General features: G+C 35.0%; 1 protein-coding gene across 2 annotated transcripts; it reads right to left on the bottom strand.

Moving 5' to 3' along the window:
* Positions 1 to 467: 467 nt before the first annotated feature.
* On the bottom strand, positions 468 to 16,469 carry LOC140152130 (uncharacterized). Of its 2 annotated transcripts, none has more exons than XM_072174428.1 (11): positions 16,339 to 16,469; positions 12,086 to 12,193; positions 11,507 to 11,759; positions 10,908 to 11,163; positions 9,401 to 9,476; positions 8,100 to 8,811; positions 7,560 to 7,667; positions 6,882 to 7,020; positions 6,171 to 6,269; positions 5,722 to 5,871; positions 468 to 4,347 (listed from the first exon to the last, which is right to left on the bottom strand). In XM_072174428.1, the coding sequence occupies exons 3-11, from the start codon at positions 11,554 to 11,556 to the stop codon at positions 4,228 to 4,230; spliced, it is 1,710 nt and encodes a 569-aa protein (XP_072030529.1). In that variant the 5' UTR covers positions 11,557 to 11,759; positions 12,086 to 12,193; positions 16,339 to 16,469; the 3' UTR covers positions 468 to 4,227. The 2 variants fall into 2 exon arrangements, with proteins under 2 accessions (XP_072030529.1, XP_072030536.1); XM_072174435.1 differs by lacking the exon at positions 16,339 to 16,469 and adding an exon at positions 12,454 to 12,549.
* Between the last annotated feature and the right edge of the window lie 70 nt (positions 16,470 to 16,539).

Genomic DNA, 16,539 nt, shown 5'->3' with positions numbered 1-16,539 from the left:
TTTTTTGTCTTGTACTTAGCGGTCATTGTCTAAAATTTTGTTACTGTTTCGCGAAGAGGGTTCTTTTTGCAATGACATATTTTGCATTAAATTTGCCAAGGCTTTCTGGAATTAACAATGTAGGGCCTATCTAGCTCAAAATGGAATCCCACATGACTACCACATAGTTGCTGTGCAAGGTCAAACACTTTTATATAAGAACACATCACATCCTAGGAACAAAACTACCAGTTCCCGCGTGAGAAGCAGTGAGCCTGTACTGTATTGCAATTTTAGCAAAGAAAAATTTCTTCCACTACAGTAATCACCAGAATGAAGTATGACTCTGCCCTCAATTCCTGCCGTTTTTTATACCATATCATACTTTCAGCCACATTTACTACAGCTGTTTGTATGGTAAGTTCATGACAAACTTGTGTGTTATTTGACCCAAGTGTGTTTCGATAGAAATCACAAAACAAACAAATGACGCAAATAGTTGTACCTTTCAATAGTTTCAGATTAATGCCCAAAGACACTCTTTTATTACATATTTTCTAACAATAAAATACAAAAACTGCATACATGGTATGCATCATAAAATAAAGAATATTATAATGTAATGCATAATTGAATGTTAACATTGCATAGAGTTTTAAAAAGTGATCATTCTTATACCAATTTTGAATATTTTTCTGAATAATTCAGTACTTTTGAAATATGTATACACTAGCCAGTATCTGAAATATTACTTGGCATGTGAATGTACAATAATAATATCATCATAAAACAGAACAGTTAAATTGTATATGTATAGTTGGTTGTTACTGTGAAAATATCAGTTACAGCTTTTTATAGGCTTACATAAAATTCCTCTAATGCAAAATATATAATTTTAATGTTACACAGCTGTATACATCTTTAGAGGGTCTGGAGTTCAGGTCTCTGCACAGGCATCTTTGGAGGGTCTGGGGTTCAAGTCTCTGCACAGGCAGATACATCTTTAAAATGTTCTAGGGTATGATGGGTGGTTCTTTCTCCCCGTTCTATATACACAAATACTTAACATATATATGTTACAAAGTTGAAAAGTTTGAATAGTACAAAATTCAGTCAAATGATATACACCACATTGGCTCTGTATCAAATAAATTGAAAATAAAAGTAAAACATCAAGACCTTTCTCAATTTAGACAAATCTGTTAAAACATAAGATCACAGAGAGTATTAATTTGGAATTTACCACCAAAACAAAATATCTCAACTCTCAGAATGGAAGAAAAACTGAAAGACGCTGAAACAAATTGAAACTAGAATCATGGATTCCCATCACTCCACAATAACATTTCAACCTTGGATTAGATATAGAAATAAAAGCAGAACCATTGAATCTGAGCTGTAAGATAATAGATTGGTATCACAATACGATCATCGAAACTTTTAATTAGAATAGGATGAAAGCCCAAGATGTAAACAAACCTGGCAAATTGGCATAATAGACAACGATGTTGGGATTTACCACCACAACATGATTGACAATGTAAAAACTTGATTGGAATGAAAACAAACAAACAATTTTCCCACGATTCCATGATTATTTACCATCATTGACATGTGGAGGTTTACCATAGTAGAATGACAACAGAACATATTAAGTTGAATAGTTTCAAAACAAAGTTATATAGTTCTAGGATTTTGTATAAACTCTTGTTTGGAGTACATTTGATATAAAATACATAATATTGGTATTGTTCAATCTTTTTTGATTGAAAACAAAGTACTGGTCTCCCAAGTGTTCCAAGACCATATAACAAAATATATACATAAAGGTACATAGTAAACATAGTATTAAAATATCATAGGAATATAGAAGTAAAATCTTCTTTGGAGTACATTTGGTATAAAAATACATAATAGTAGTGTTATGCAATCTTTTTTGATTGAAAACAAAGTACTGGTCTCCCAGTTGTTCCAAGACCTTATTACAAAAATATATACATAAAGATACATAGTAGACATAATATTAAAGTGGCATTAGAGAGATTGCGATTTCCAACGTACATATTGAACGTACGTAGAATCTATTCAAAATCACTCTCCTGTGACAGGATTTCGAATAGATTCCACATACATTCGATGATACGTTTGGAAATCGCAATCTCTCTACTAACTTTATACATACCATCAGCATATCATGATATAAAAGTGCTGTTGACATAAATAAGTGAATTACATTTGTCATTTAAGCAATGCTGCAAAATGACTATACATCTAGATTCTCATTCATGGAATTCCCTTATACATGTTTTCTTTTGAACACCCAATATGGATGCACACATACATGTATGCAGATTTGGACTTTTTGGTCCTCTCTCCAGCCCTATTCTCTTGGTCGGGCTGATGTCACAAAGGGGAAATAGCCTTGTAAAACCAGTGTGCGCATGTGCAGTTCCCCTTTCTCGAGCTGGTTGCTATGCGCGCACTTGTGCGAAGGGGACAATGTTCCCGAATGTCCGACCGAGTGAATGTAGTACACCATGTGCTTCATTGACAACTATAACTGTTCCAGCCTGTGACTTGTAAGACACATCCCAATTCTCCATTTATGTTTTTAAATACAGCGTATCGTAGCACAAATGGACAGATCATGGATCAAATGGGATGTTTCACTTGCCACAGCTAGAGTAATAGGAGATATCAATGTTTAACTTGATTCAACAGAATGTTACTACTGACACTCTAGTGTACACATCACTTTATTATGTAAGAAAGTAATGAATACCATTATCTTCCTGTAGCATTGACTGCCTGACAGTATAGGACACTAATTCAATCCTTTTAAAGGGACACTTTCATGCCTTTAAAAGGAAGCAGTCAGATGTGATGGGTTGCCAGTTTGATGAAACCACTAGTGTAGTGGGGAAATATCACCAAAAATGTGAGTTTAACACCTTTATTTTACTTGGCATTGTTCACAAAGAACAACATTTCCACTCCTTTAAGTTGCATGAGTAACCCTTAGACTTCCAAGTTATTCATGATGTGTAAGCATTTTGGCTCTTACAGTTACCCACAATGATACTGTATGTAAATATATATTTTTACACTATTATTACAACCTTTTTACACTACGATTACAACTTTTTTACAATAATTATATAAATAGCACACTATATAAAACACTAGTTATATACTCTATCCCACTGAAGTATGAAAAAATGTTGTCATATGAAGTATAAAAATGCATTGCACTGCAAAGTAAAAATATCCAACATTGCTGCAAAAAGGCAGTGATACATTGTAGCTGACGCTTCGACAAATTTTATACTTTGCTTAGCTATTCAGCCAACGTCTATGTAGGCCAACATGGTCAAACCGCACATGTTGATGGTATTATGGATATGTTTCATACTTCAGTGAGACAGGATATACCAGCGTAGTAAAACTGTGGCAAACAATCTTATGCATAGCATATTACTCTTTGGTCTGTATCAAACAATGTCTAACTAGACATTAATATTAGTAGTAAGTCAGTAAGGTTCTACTATAAGACCTTATCTAATTCTACCGGTACTTAAAATGGTATAAACATTTTGTCAGTATCAGCAATCCTTTGTTTGGATAAAAGTAGTCAAGTGATTATATTATTAATAATGGTATACACATAAATATGCATCAGAATGCAATTGTCAAAATATAATATAAATAGATTGATTGTTGAAAGTACAAGTACAAAATAACCTTTGTGATTACAAAAATTCTATATAGCATATGAAGAAATGACTACTGGATATTGAAATACATTGTTATAGAATTAATGCTCTACTGGTTTGGAAAGATGAACTTTGTTCAAGTTAAACATAAAAGGCAGACAGTATGTGGAACGACAAGGTCAATGTTAATATTGTTGTTAAAAGTACATGAAATTGTAACTTTTTTAAAAAAATCCCTTGTTTAGAAACTAGGCATTGCTTTGCTTTTGCTTGTCAAGACCTACATGTACATCTTCCCAGGGGTATCTTTTATTGGTTGTGTATTGAGAAATCTTAATCTACAACCAGATTATTTGTCTGTATACTTCCTGGTTTGTGTAGAAACGAAAGTCATCAAAAGTACTTCATTCCAAATATGTCTGCCTTGAAACCAGTCATTATTTTGTTCTATCGATTTGGTAAAAAGTTAAAAAGTTACACATTCTTAAACTTTCCCATACATCTCAATAACCTACTTTCATTGTTATGAGTTTAATTATGAGCTGCTGCATGGCCAGTTAGAGACTGCTGATGCTTCCTTCAGTACCTGTATGAAGTCAATGGGGTGGAGTATCAAGGAGATATCTTGCCCTGCATTGCGTAGCATCTCATTAACCTGCACAAAAACAAAACAATACCAAATAATTAAAGAGTGTTTAGACGAGGTATTGTTGGTCGAAGCAGCCAAGAAAAAAATTGATTTTCATTGTCTATTAAAATCAATATATTTTTGAAAAATAACACTTCGATGTTTTGCAAAAGTTCATTCTGCAAATCATATACGTTGAAAACTTGCTTGATTTATTGTTCTGAATGAGTTATGTATGTTTTACTAAAGTGTTTTTTCAGCCCTCTTTACAGCATAACTCAAAGACACACTGGCTTCTACACACTGGCTATGAAATGATCAATGCAATTTATGCCAATGCTCACTACCATTCGCAAGATGCTGTGAACTACCAAATCGCAACAGTTTAAAATAGTTGCTAACCTTAAATGGCTAATCAGTTTTGATGTCTTGTTCCTGATCGGCTCGTTATAATTGTTATTGTATATTATTATTGTCAAAACACATCAAGGTGATTCTGAAGAAAAGAAATCGGATTTCAAATTTTTGACAGGATATCTTTTCACTTTAGTTACAAAATCATATACCCCATGCAAATTGTCTACATTTTTAAATCAAGTTTAGAGGTTGGTACCAGACCTGTATCCAAATTTCAGTGGTAAGTCAATACTAAAACTGTTCTGCTTCAACTAATTTGGCATAAACTCAAGGTGCATTGGTATGCTCAACAGACAATGACAGTAACAAAGAAAAGCCTTAGTTTTCCTTAATTTGTAAAGAGGGCTTAATTTCTTTTAATGTGGCATAATTTTATGCTTGCCAGTGAATGCAATACTATTAATTTTCATGTTTTTTGCATTAAACACAGCTGAACATAATATTGTGTGAATATTCCTTTTATGTATAGGTTTTGTGAGAAAACTTGCCAATTTAAACAAGTTGACAAAAATTGACAAAGCATGAAGCAAATTACACGTGTGAAAATGACCACTTTTACAGTAGTCAAAGGGTTAAAGGAAGTTGTAAACTGTCATGAAAGGATGTGATATTGTTCCTTCATCGCTATTTAAAACTATATTTATAGAATCTCCCTTCTGACTACATCTGATTCACTACCAATAATTACAGTTCTTTAACTCCAATGTAAGTACATACACCCATAGAGCGACCTTTAAATATGTTTAAATATAATTGGGTACCGTACATTGTACAAAAAACTCATTTTCCACAACATTTGAGTCATGAACTTCTAAAGCTTTGCAATAAGAATGTGGAATCATAGCATTGGAAATTAGACCTTTTTGGCTGGAAGAGCTTACTAAACCAATAAATTTGGGGCTGAGCCACTGGGCCCTATTACTACACATTGCTATTGTGAAGACCATACAGGTCTGTTATTTGCTGTAACAGTAATTCACATACCTGTTGTGTTGTTGCATTGAACCCTACAGGTCTCATGTTGATCTCTGTGATGGCATAGTTACACAGCAAACCAGAATTGATGATACCTGGTGTCTGAGGACGGATTTTACCTTGACGATTTACTAAGCCATTAGGATAGATTTGGGTGATCTGTTAAATGCAAAATAGCAGGTTTTAGTTAGCATAACGTTTCAATGTGTAGGTAAGAAGTATGGTGATTGGACAGTAAGTCTTGTAAACCCATATCCATAATATTGGAGGGGAGACTATTGTGTAGGGAGGAAAGATCTTGAGTATAACTCAAAATAGTGACCCAAGTAGTCAAAATGCAAAATTTTTAAGGAATATTTTGCAATTACAAATTAATGTTTCTTAGGTTTTACTTATCCTTTGGAGGTTTGGGTTTGGCAAATGGGTGATAAATGTAATTAATTTTGATATTGACATACCTCATTTCCATCCACGGCTATTCCCAAAGTTTGTCCAGGTTGATCTTTGTGCAGTGTCACCAGAATGCCGTATGGAATTCTTTGAAGCTTCAGAGAAACCTGAATGCCAAATATAAAGAAGGAATTCAATAAATTAGCTATAATGATAAAGATGCAGGTTAGTGATAGGTTAGGATCTGTGTGAAAGTAGGATATCAATGGCATAAGGTGCTAATGCTAGTATGCTAAATGCAAATACAGTTAACTCTTATGATTGTAACAATTTGATTTACACATGATGGAGTCATTGAGCAAATCAGTTTTAGAATTAGTCAAAATGTCATTTGGAAGTTTCTGTAAGTTTTAGAACAAATACTAATATATGACACGATCTTGTCCATGGAGGCCAAAGGCTGCAAATTTGAAATGAGATAATAGGCAAAAATATGGAGTAAAAAAACCCAATAAAATACATAAGAAAATAGACATCACAAAACTTCATAATTTTGGAATCAATTATGCTAGACCTTTGGTGTTTTCAGTGTATGATAGCCTGCAACTCAATTTTCAAAAAATGCCTCCTTTGGCCTCCATGGACCAGATCATGTCACATATAAACATAAATTGCATTATTGTAGCATAATTTGGGTCACAGGTGGAATGAAGGTAAAGTATATTTCATGAAAACCACACTAAATGGATATCCAATTTTTAATTGATGATGGTAATTACCTCATCTTGAGCTGTTAGATTCATTGTTTGTTGAGCAAATTCTGCTGATGACAGCATCTGTTGGTTGACCATGGTAAGGTTATCACCAATGTGTAGAGAATGGGTGAGAGCAGCAATGGATGCATCCCAACCTGCAACACTGTAACAAGAAAATGAAATCAAATCAATCATTTTTATCTTGATTTAAATTTTAAAATAATTATGTTTTTGTGTTTTTTTTTGCAGAAAATGATTTTATCGAAAGTAGCACAACATCTCTTTTAAAAACCCGTCAATTGATGATGCGCAGGTGATGGGTACACTTGTTAAACAAACTATTTATTTATGTCCTGAATTTTTTCCACTCTAATTCACTTTGTAAAAAGGCAACATGTTTTTAAAGCCAAGTTTTCATTGCTTGAACTTTCACCTCAATTCAAGCATAATAAGAGAGTAATAGTGTTCTTGACATAATCTACATTTTCTGTGACTAGTTCCTGCTTTGCTTTTGTTATTATTTGGGGTCATTTCAAAGTCACAGAGTCATGTCATTAGATATATTGAAAGTTAGAAACTTAAGATAGAAACAAGATTTAATTTTTCAGAATTTCAAAGTTCAATATTTTCACAATTTTTATAAACTCTTTGTTTACAGAGGTATAATAATAACTGATGCAGTTGTGGTTTGACAATACTTACATTAAATTGTCGTTGCATTCCACCAATGCTATCTTTCCTCCAACCACATCCTCCTTGTTAAACCTTTTCACCACTCCATTTGTCTGACTCATTTCATCTCTAAGAAGCCTGAATAAAAACAAAAGGAAATTAATTAATAATAATAACTTGTGTTATTTGTTACATTTAAACTTTTTCCAAAGTGTTCTCAAAATAAGACATAGATAGCATCATATTTGAAATTCAATCACAGTACAATCAACCCCGCAATCAACCCATGTACAAACATTACTAGTGTTAAACCAGTTGACAGTTTAAACATCCCATAGTACGTGTTTCAATTGGACTTGTATAGAAGAAATGTTTAATTAAACCAATGGTTGTTCAAATATGTCATGTCAGAATTAGCCAATTTTCATTTTTATATCATATTCGTAACACAGAATACATTACAAACAAGTGTAGAACAAACAGTCGGTAAAACAAGGTTATGCATGGAAAACGTTACTTGGCTATGTATATTGCCTTTTATTTCTGTGGATAACAAAGAAGTTGCCTTACTCTTGTGAACGCCTCAACATCTGTCCTTTTTCTGGTGGCAGAAGTGGTGGTGACCGACTTGGTAAGTGGTCTTCATCATGCTGCGATAGTCTTCTTGGAGATTCTGTATATTGATTTGATGGTCTTCTTTTGAACTGTTTCGTCACTTTTGCTTCTTTCTCTGTTGCTCCTTGTTGTGGTATCTGTGGTAATGGTCTGTCTTTCATGGATGACCGTCTGTGCTTAGTTGATTGATTTCTTTCTGGGAGTTGAGGTGGTGGTGGACTAGGATGTCTAAATGCTGCTGAAGAGTTGGTGCCCCTGTAATTCATATAGTTAGGACTGTTCCTGTCATTCACATAGCTGTGACTAGAAGAGTTTGGATATCTGTCATCATTTTCAACAGGACTTCTCCTATTACCTCTGTGCATATTCATGTATGCAGGTTCAGCAGCTTGATCAGTAGAATCAGGTTCTGATGAAGGAAAGTCTTGTGTGTTTTGAGAGGTAGTATCTTTGGAGAAAGAGGGCTGTCGTTGCTTAGGCCATCTTGGGGCATCATTAGATGGTTGTGGAGTTTGTATGACTGTAAGCTTGTGGAAATCTGTGTAGACCTGGTGGTGAAGTTTAACAGTGCTTTGTTTGGCCTTGATTTCCCTATGCCAGTCGTCTTCTGATTGGACATGGTGGACGTTCTCATAATGGTGCTCTGGATGAAAGATCATGTTTCGTCCTGTTGGGATAATCATCAAAGGTAGTGTGAATAATAATGATATACAAATAATAATAATAACTTATGAAAGATAAAATACATAAATTTGTCTTCACATCTTAGGGTAAACATGGTTAATATTAATAAAATCTGATTCCCTTTCTGTCATTGAATATCTATTTAATTACTTAGCTTGAGCAATGAGTGCAAAGTACAAACTTGTCATTAAAGGGTGTGTATGCTCTAGCTCATGACTAAACAATTAACAATGACACATATAATGTTAAATATCGGTTTCCAGATATTATAAGATAGATAATAATTAAAAGTAACGGTTCTGCATCAGGCCCAAAAAATTGTTCGATTGTCGTTACATAAACAAAATTAGGGTATGTCGATCGGCAATTAAAAAAAAAATTTACACACATAATAATAAAGGCTTTGGAACTTTTTTTTTTTTTTTTTTTTAAACTTTTTTTTTATTTAATTTGTATTTTATTGCAAAAAAATAAGAAAAATTGTCCAGGGTCGGGCATATTTTAGGGTTGGTCGGTTTACGCCAATCAAACAACTTTTTGAGGCCTTATTGCCATAATACTTCATATCTTACCATCATGATGATGGGAAACCACATGATTTCGAAGACAACATGGATGGATTGGTTTGTCAGATTCGGGGCCATTTTCCTGCAAGACATGAAATAACAATACAAAATAATGAAACACTTGAAATGCAATGTTCATTTCAGATTAAGGTACCAAGTTTTATCCAAATTGTCCTTTAGGGATGCATAATTTGACTTTCAGGAGGGGCTGGAAGATTGGGTCAGGCAGATTGTTTTTTTGCACCGAGTATTGACTAGGATTTTTTTTTTTTAATTTTTATATATTGTATGCACCATATGTTGACCATATTAAAATTTGTTTTATGGATTTTTTGTCACACTGATGATGTAAGAACAAAGAAGTACTTACAAGTTTGTGGTTTCTGATGTTGGTCAATATTTTGTTTTTTCTAAGTGTACCTTTTTTCAGAGAATTCTCAGGGCCATCATGTCAAAATTATAATTTTGGAAATTCCTAATTGAAGCATCGCATTGTATGTAAATGAGATTCAGTGTAAACAGTTATTTTTGGGGATTCCCCATTTATCTGTCCGGATGTGAAGTGCTTCCTACAGGATACCAGGATGGGACCGTGTGTCACTACTGTCAATGTGGCATATATTGCATGTATTATGGTTAACACTGGTTATTGGTCAACTTGATGAGAAATACCAGTGATAGCTTCAGGTTTTTGTTTTTAATTATCCTTTTGTACTGGTTTTTTTTTGTGTGTGTGTTTTTTACTTTTTTTCTTTTCCCTGTCTTTAGTTTATCCATTTTTTATAAGACCATTTATTTTCACTTCATTATTGTTTTAGTCATTTTAGTGCCGGCGATCACATAATTAGTTCCGACAGATGCGGTGTTTATTTAACCACATTTGGCAAATTTCTAGTCATAAGTGTACCCAAGGTTGTTTTCTTGATTCACGTTTTTGGTTTACCATTTTAATAACTTATGATGCAAAACTGATTACTTAAATTTAAGGTAGTACTACACCCCTTGATAAATTTGTGACTATTTTTGCATTTTTCTCAAAAAATAATAATACACTGGTAACAAAAGTTATGTATATTATCCATTATAGGGCAAGGAATCCAGTTACTACACTGAATTTCAGTGACTCAAGATAAGTGGTACGTTATTTATGATTAAGAAAAGAGGTACCGCTAGAATGTACCTCATTTCTTAACATATATAATGAGTCACTTGTCTTGAATCACTGAAATTTCAGTGAAGTAATTGGATTCCTTGCCCCTATAATATACATAACTTTTGTTACCAGTGTGTAGTTATTTTTGAGAAAATGCAAAATTAGTCACAAAATTGATCAGGGGTGTAGTACCACCTTTAGATCCTTTTTCAAGAAAGGGACTTTAATAAAAGTTATTGTTATTGTCACAGTATCAAGATGACAAATAGTGTCAGTGTTTCATGCATGTAGATCATCCAACCCTGCCCAAAAAATAACAATTTTCAATCTGAATCAATTATAAATGAATGGAACACTTACTGGCTTAGTATGTGTTTTGGCTTTCAATTCATGTAGAACATTTTTGAAGCCTTCAGCACCCCCAATTGGATCAGTCTTAACCTCTCTGGTTGGATTTGGTGGTGAATTCCTTCTTACTACAGCCAGATCTTGTTCAGGTTCTGTGTTTACACGAGGCCTGTGTGGTGTGAAATCTTCATCAGAGTCTGATTTAATTGGAACTTGAAGATTTCTTAAAGCAGAGACTATTGTATCATGCCAGTCGTTTCTTTCGGATCTGATCAAAATAAAGATAAAGTGACATATTATTATTAGCAGAGGCAAACAATGTTTTGCATGATTTTGTAATTTTGATTTTAATCAGGCAAAGAAACAACTTTTAAACCTAATCCTTTCCAAAGATGGAATAAAATGTTTTGGATTTTTAATTTTTGCCAAAGATTTTTGGAATTTTTATGTAAGATGTTTAAGAATGAATAAACATATTAAAATATTTTATTAACAAAATAGTATTAGCAAAGCTCATTCAACTAACCAGGTACATTTGTATCATAAAGTACATGTGGAACTAACAATTGCAAGAGTCGTGAAGTTTGCACTTCAAATTAAGTTAAACTTACTTGGTTTTAAAACTGAGGAAGACGATAGACCCGCTGGCGGAGTGATGCATATGTAATTGTCATATTTGTGTTTGGCTACACCAATAGAAGCTGATTTTGAAACTTGGTGCGGACTGGTTAGTTCGATTTTTTCTTTCAGTTCAGACCCTCTTTTGTTGTCTTTGCAGGAGTATAAGTTACACACCAAAGACTTGATTGCTGACGACTGCTCCTGGAGCTCTGCGTAGTAGTCTTTGGTCTTCCAGTTTTCTTGCTGTAAGAGATATATAGAATGATCGTTTAATGTCGTTTCCATTTTGTTACCAACGCATTGCTTATATAATGTATATACATTTAGTATCCAAGCCCACAAATTCTGTTATATATACTATGCTTGAAAGTTTTGAAACTGCGATGATGTTGAATGGAGATCTTTAATACTCCAGTCTTCTTCGTGTAAAACATCAATGCAAAGGTGGTATATAACCTGTTACCTTCCCCTCCAAGTATGGGAGAAATTATAGAGTGTTTACCGACTATAGAGTAATAATTGAGACTCCTAATGTGTAGGTAAAATATTTCGGGAATAAAATATCTTACCTTTAAAAAACGAGACTGTGATTTTTCGTATCGATGTAGAATGCCTTCTTTGAGCACTTTGGTGTTGTCGATACACGCCGCCATCATTCCTGCTGTATTATATTTAATCTGCAAATATTAAAAAAAATACACAAATGGTTTATAACCTTTTTGCAAGATTTCGCAAACGCAGTGAAGAAAATACAACGATATATCCGAAGAATCTCGCGGATTATGAAGATTGGAATTGATAAATACACTTGATCTTTTCCTATGATTTTGTGGAGGAATTTTTGGATCTTTGTCCAGCATCGAAGAAATGTAACTTTTATTATCTCTTGACTGCGGCGGCAGTCGCTGCATCTGTATTGAAACAATGTATAGCTTACCGTCTACAATATATTGAACTTGAGATTGAACTGAGTGAAAGTTGGATGTCAGGTTCTGGTTCTAGTTCAGTGGTTATTTGATTACTGTTTGTAAATAATGCAGTAGGCTATGCCTATATAGATCTAGCAGCCAATCAGATCTCTTGCAAATTCTTTACGTCAAAGGATGACATCATCATATTCAGTCACGTGAAAAGTATAAGGCCAATTTGACTGAACAAACTTTCAATGATTTTAACATTTCCCCTGCCTTCTTCCTGTACTTCTTTATGACATATATTTTTGTAAGATCGCAAATAAATATCAAGCCTCACCTTGCGGTGCGGCCCTATATACCCTTTACTTATGTAGACGTAGATGGGTTTTTTTCGGTAAAAGGAGTGCAAGGGTGGTTCCAAGATTAGCCCAACTCAATTTGATGGCGCGCTTGTTTGAGGGTTTTCATGGTTTTAATGCAGCAGGAAGACCGGGATGGAGATTCCCCTGAGTAAAATGTGGGGGCTGTGCAATAATTATGAGCCGTGGTGGAAGGAAAAACTGGGGGGGACAAGAAAGTTTTCATGTTCATGTGTATATATTAAATTCACAGTGTCACTATTTCAAAACAGGTCCATGCTGTCGCATGTTATTTGCTTAGGGCTGTGCAATAAATATGAGCCCAGCGGGGGATTTGATTACTGTTTGTAAATAATGCAGTAGGCTATGCCTATATAGATCTAGCAGCCAATCAGATCTCTTGCAAATTCTTTACGTCAAAGGGATGACATCATCATATTCAGTCACGTGAAAAGTATAAGGCCAATTTGACTGAACAAACTTTCAATGATTTTAACATTTCCCCTGCCTTCTTCCTGTACTTCTTTATGACATATATTTTTGTAAGATCACAAATAAATATCAAGCCTCACCTTGCGGTGCGGCTCTATATACCCTTTACTTATGTAGACGTAGATGGTTTTTTTCGGTAAAAGGAGTGCAAGGGTGGTTCCAAGATTAGCCCAACTCAATTTGATGGCGCGCTTGTTTGAGGGTTTTCATGGTTTTAATGCAGCAGGAAGACCGGGATGGAGATTCCCCTGAGTAAAATGTGGGGGCTGTGCAATAATTATGAGCCGTGGTGGAAGGAAAAACTGGGGGGTTTTGGCGAGCCGAGAGGGGGGGCACGGGATTTTTGGCACACATTCATGGGGCGCTTTTTAAATAAAACGCTCTAAAAAAGGCTTTGAAAAACATTTTCCTGCTCGCTACGCTCGCAACATATATACCATTTATGGTTTTCTACCATTTTTACAGAAGCAGTCGTTAAGAACATGTTCATGTGTATATATTAAATTCACAGTGTCACTATTTCAAAACAGGTCCATGCTGTCGCATGTTATTTGCTTAGGGGCTGTGCAATAAATATGAGCCCAGCGGGGGGGATTTCCAAACGGCTCGCCAAAATTCGCTTGTCCCCCCTCTCGGCTCACCAAAAATCTCTTCCCCGCCCCTCTTGGGCCGCCAAAAATTCTTTGCCCCCCCTGCACATGCCAAATCTTTGGCAGAAAATCTTTGTGCTGAAAGTTGACATTAACATTGAAAGTTGAATTCCTAAACTAGACCTTTGATCAACTTGCTGTTAATATAGGCCTATACATGTACCCTAAATACATGTACAAACTGTAACAATGAAAATCATACCATTGCAATTTCGCTTCTAAGGAAAAAATAAAAACTTTACCTGGTGTCTTTCCTAGATCATGTTCAAACGCAGTGCCCCCGGGGGTCCCATTTTAGGTGCCCGGTCTTCCCCGCTGGCTACACTACTGGGTTTCCTTATTAAAAAATACATTTGTTGAAATGAAAGTAAATATAGTTCTTGTATACTGCATTATATCTTTTGTCTTTGAAGCTGGCCCACCTCAAAAAATGTGCATTTATGATGCACAAAAAGGAGTATTTCGTGATCCTAGCATCCTCTTTTTATGACATTTTTCAGATATCCACGAAAATAGCTTATTCCCAAAATTTCAGTTGATTCCGATTTTACGTTTGGGAGTTATGCATGATTATGTGTATTACACTGATCCATAGACAATGTGTTGTAATTTCGTTCTGGTATATATCTTTGCTGAACGAATTAATCTGCAAGAAATTTTTTGTACATAAACATTATGTAGCCAGAGGTTTCCAGTGATATAAAAATCTCAACTTTTTTTGAGAAAAGTGGGGGGGGGGGATGATGCTGTGGATCACGAAATGCCCTTTTAACCCGGAGTACAAATGCTGACGTAAGATGCCGCGGGCAGGCTCGTAGCCAGGGCACAGTGTCAACACCCTGTATTATAAATATTTTTTCCATACAGCTCTATACTCCGTTGAAATCAATATTCTATTATTGACACAGATAAAGAAAGTTTACATATGCATTGTGTTATAGGACTTGCACCTGGAACTTAACTGAATGGGCTAAACGTGTTCCTTTATACATATAAAGTATAATTGTAATTCTCAAAATTAAATATATCACAATTTTTACTTTGGATTTCAAAATCTTTACTTATAAAATGCAGTAAAAGATATTCACAGCAAGCTGCAAGGCCCCGCTAATTAGTGTATTGCTTTTCGAGTTAGTGTACTGGAAACAAAACCCTGGTTTTACCTGAAAACAAATCGATTTTTCTTGTAATAGAAACATCATATGGGGTACTATAGAGCATGCACAAATCGTAATAATGTGTAGAATATAGAAACTCTATGGTATCTCATATGCTTAGCCTGAGTCGCTCGGCCTATCTCGAACAAATTCGCCATGCGTAGCTGTTGAAAAACGAGAGGATTCGCTGTACTATCACGGCAATTTTTGACACGAAGATATAGGGATGATGGTGATGTGATGTGCAGGGGTGCGCGGAGGGTGCGACGCACCAAATGCCAAAGGCCCAAAAAAATCCCCTTTTTTACCCAAAAGTCGCATTTGCGAGCGTAGCGATCGAAAAAATAGAGGTTTTTTTGTGCCTTTTTGGTCCAAAAATGTCCAAATCCGCCTGGCCGCGGGGCAAGATGTTCAAAATACCCTCAACAACAAAAACATCCGTGACCGAGCAATTCGTAGCTAGCTGGCAATAAAGTTACCGCCCTTTTGGATCCTAGCCTCCTCCTTTAATATCATGCTTGTTAATGTTAGTAATGTCGTCCTAAATATTGAAAGTTGAAATATTTTTACATACATACATACATACATACATACATACATACATACATACATACATACATACATACATACAACGGCATTTATATAACGCAATTTCAAAGAAATGATCATTGCACTTTACAGAAAACTTTCCCTACTACAAGAAAACAAAAATATGCAAAAGAAACAAAAAAAAATCAGCAATGGTTAAAAAGATGGGTTTTCAGGCTACGTTTGAAAGTAGTAACTGTGGGAGATGACCTCACCTAATAGATGAAGGAAGATTGTTCCAGATTCTGGGTCCAAAGACACTGAACGATCCATCGCCTATCAGTCTGTAAACTTTGTCTTAGGAATGATAAGGCGCGTAAGATCTTGATTTGAACGAAGGCCTTCCCTATAGTTGGAACACGGATGGTCAGACAATCAGAGAGGTAGGGTGGTGCCAGATCGTTCAATGTCTTGTAAATGTAGAGTACAAACTGTTAACCATCCACTGACTAAAGCGGCCCATACACGTTAAATTTTATTAAGCAATATCAAAGACCCTTATGCACGATTAATGATCGTGTGTGTACAGTGCACAATGGTAGAATTTGTATTTCGAGGTCTTTGATATTGCCAAAAATAAAATAGAACGTGTATGGGCCGAATAACACAGTCATATAATTTTATCATAGGCCCTATATACAAAAATGTAATGTCAAACATACCAGACAAGACTTCAGACAGGACAGTGGCAATCAGATATTTTCCCTTAAATTCCAGTGAGTAAGGCCTATAGTTGCGAGCTGATCAGCTGTCGCTCGAACTTTGTACACTACCAATAACGTTTATGAAACGGCAGTCTTTGCTTACCAGTGCAGCCACTCTGATTTTGTAAATTGGGAATTCCCGATGATGTCATGCTTTTC

This window comes from Amphiura filiformis, chromosome 1, assembly GCF_039555335.1.
Source record: "Amphiura filiformis chromosome 1, Afil_fr2py, whole genome shotgun sequence".
Classification (NCBI taxonomy): domain Eukaryota; kingdom Metazoa; phylum Echinodermata; class Ophiuroidea; order Amphilepidida; family Amphiuridae; genus Amphiura; species Amphiura filiformis.
This window is presented reverse-complemented; position numbering and strand designations above follow the sequence as displayed.

Coding starts and splice junctions, on each gene's coding strand:
- LOC140152130 (XM_072174428.1), bottom strand. CDS start 11,556: ATGCATCACTCCGCCAGCGGGTCTATCGTCTTCCTCAGTTTTAAAACC. Junction 9,477..10,907: donor CCAAAACACATACTAAGCCA/GTAAGTGTTCCA, acceptor CATGTCTTGCAG/GAAAATGGCCCCGAATCTGA. Junction 8,812..9,400: donor GGTTTCCCATCATCATGATG/GTAAGATATGAA, acceptor TTATCCCAACAG/GACGAAACATGATCTTTCAT.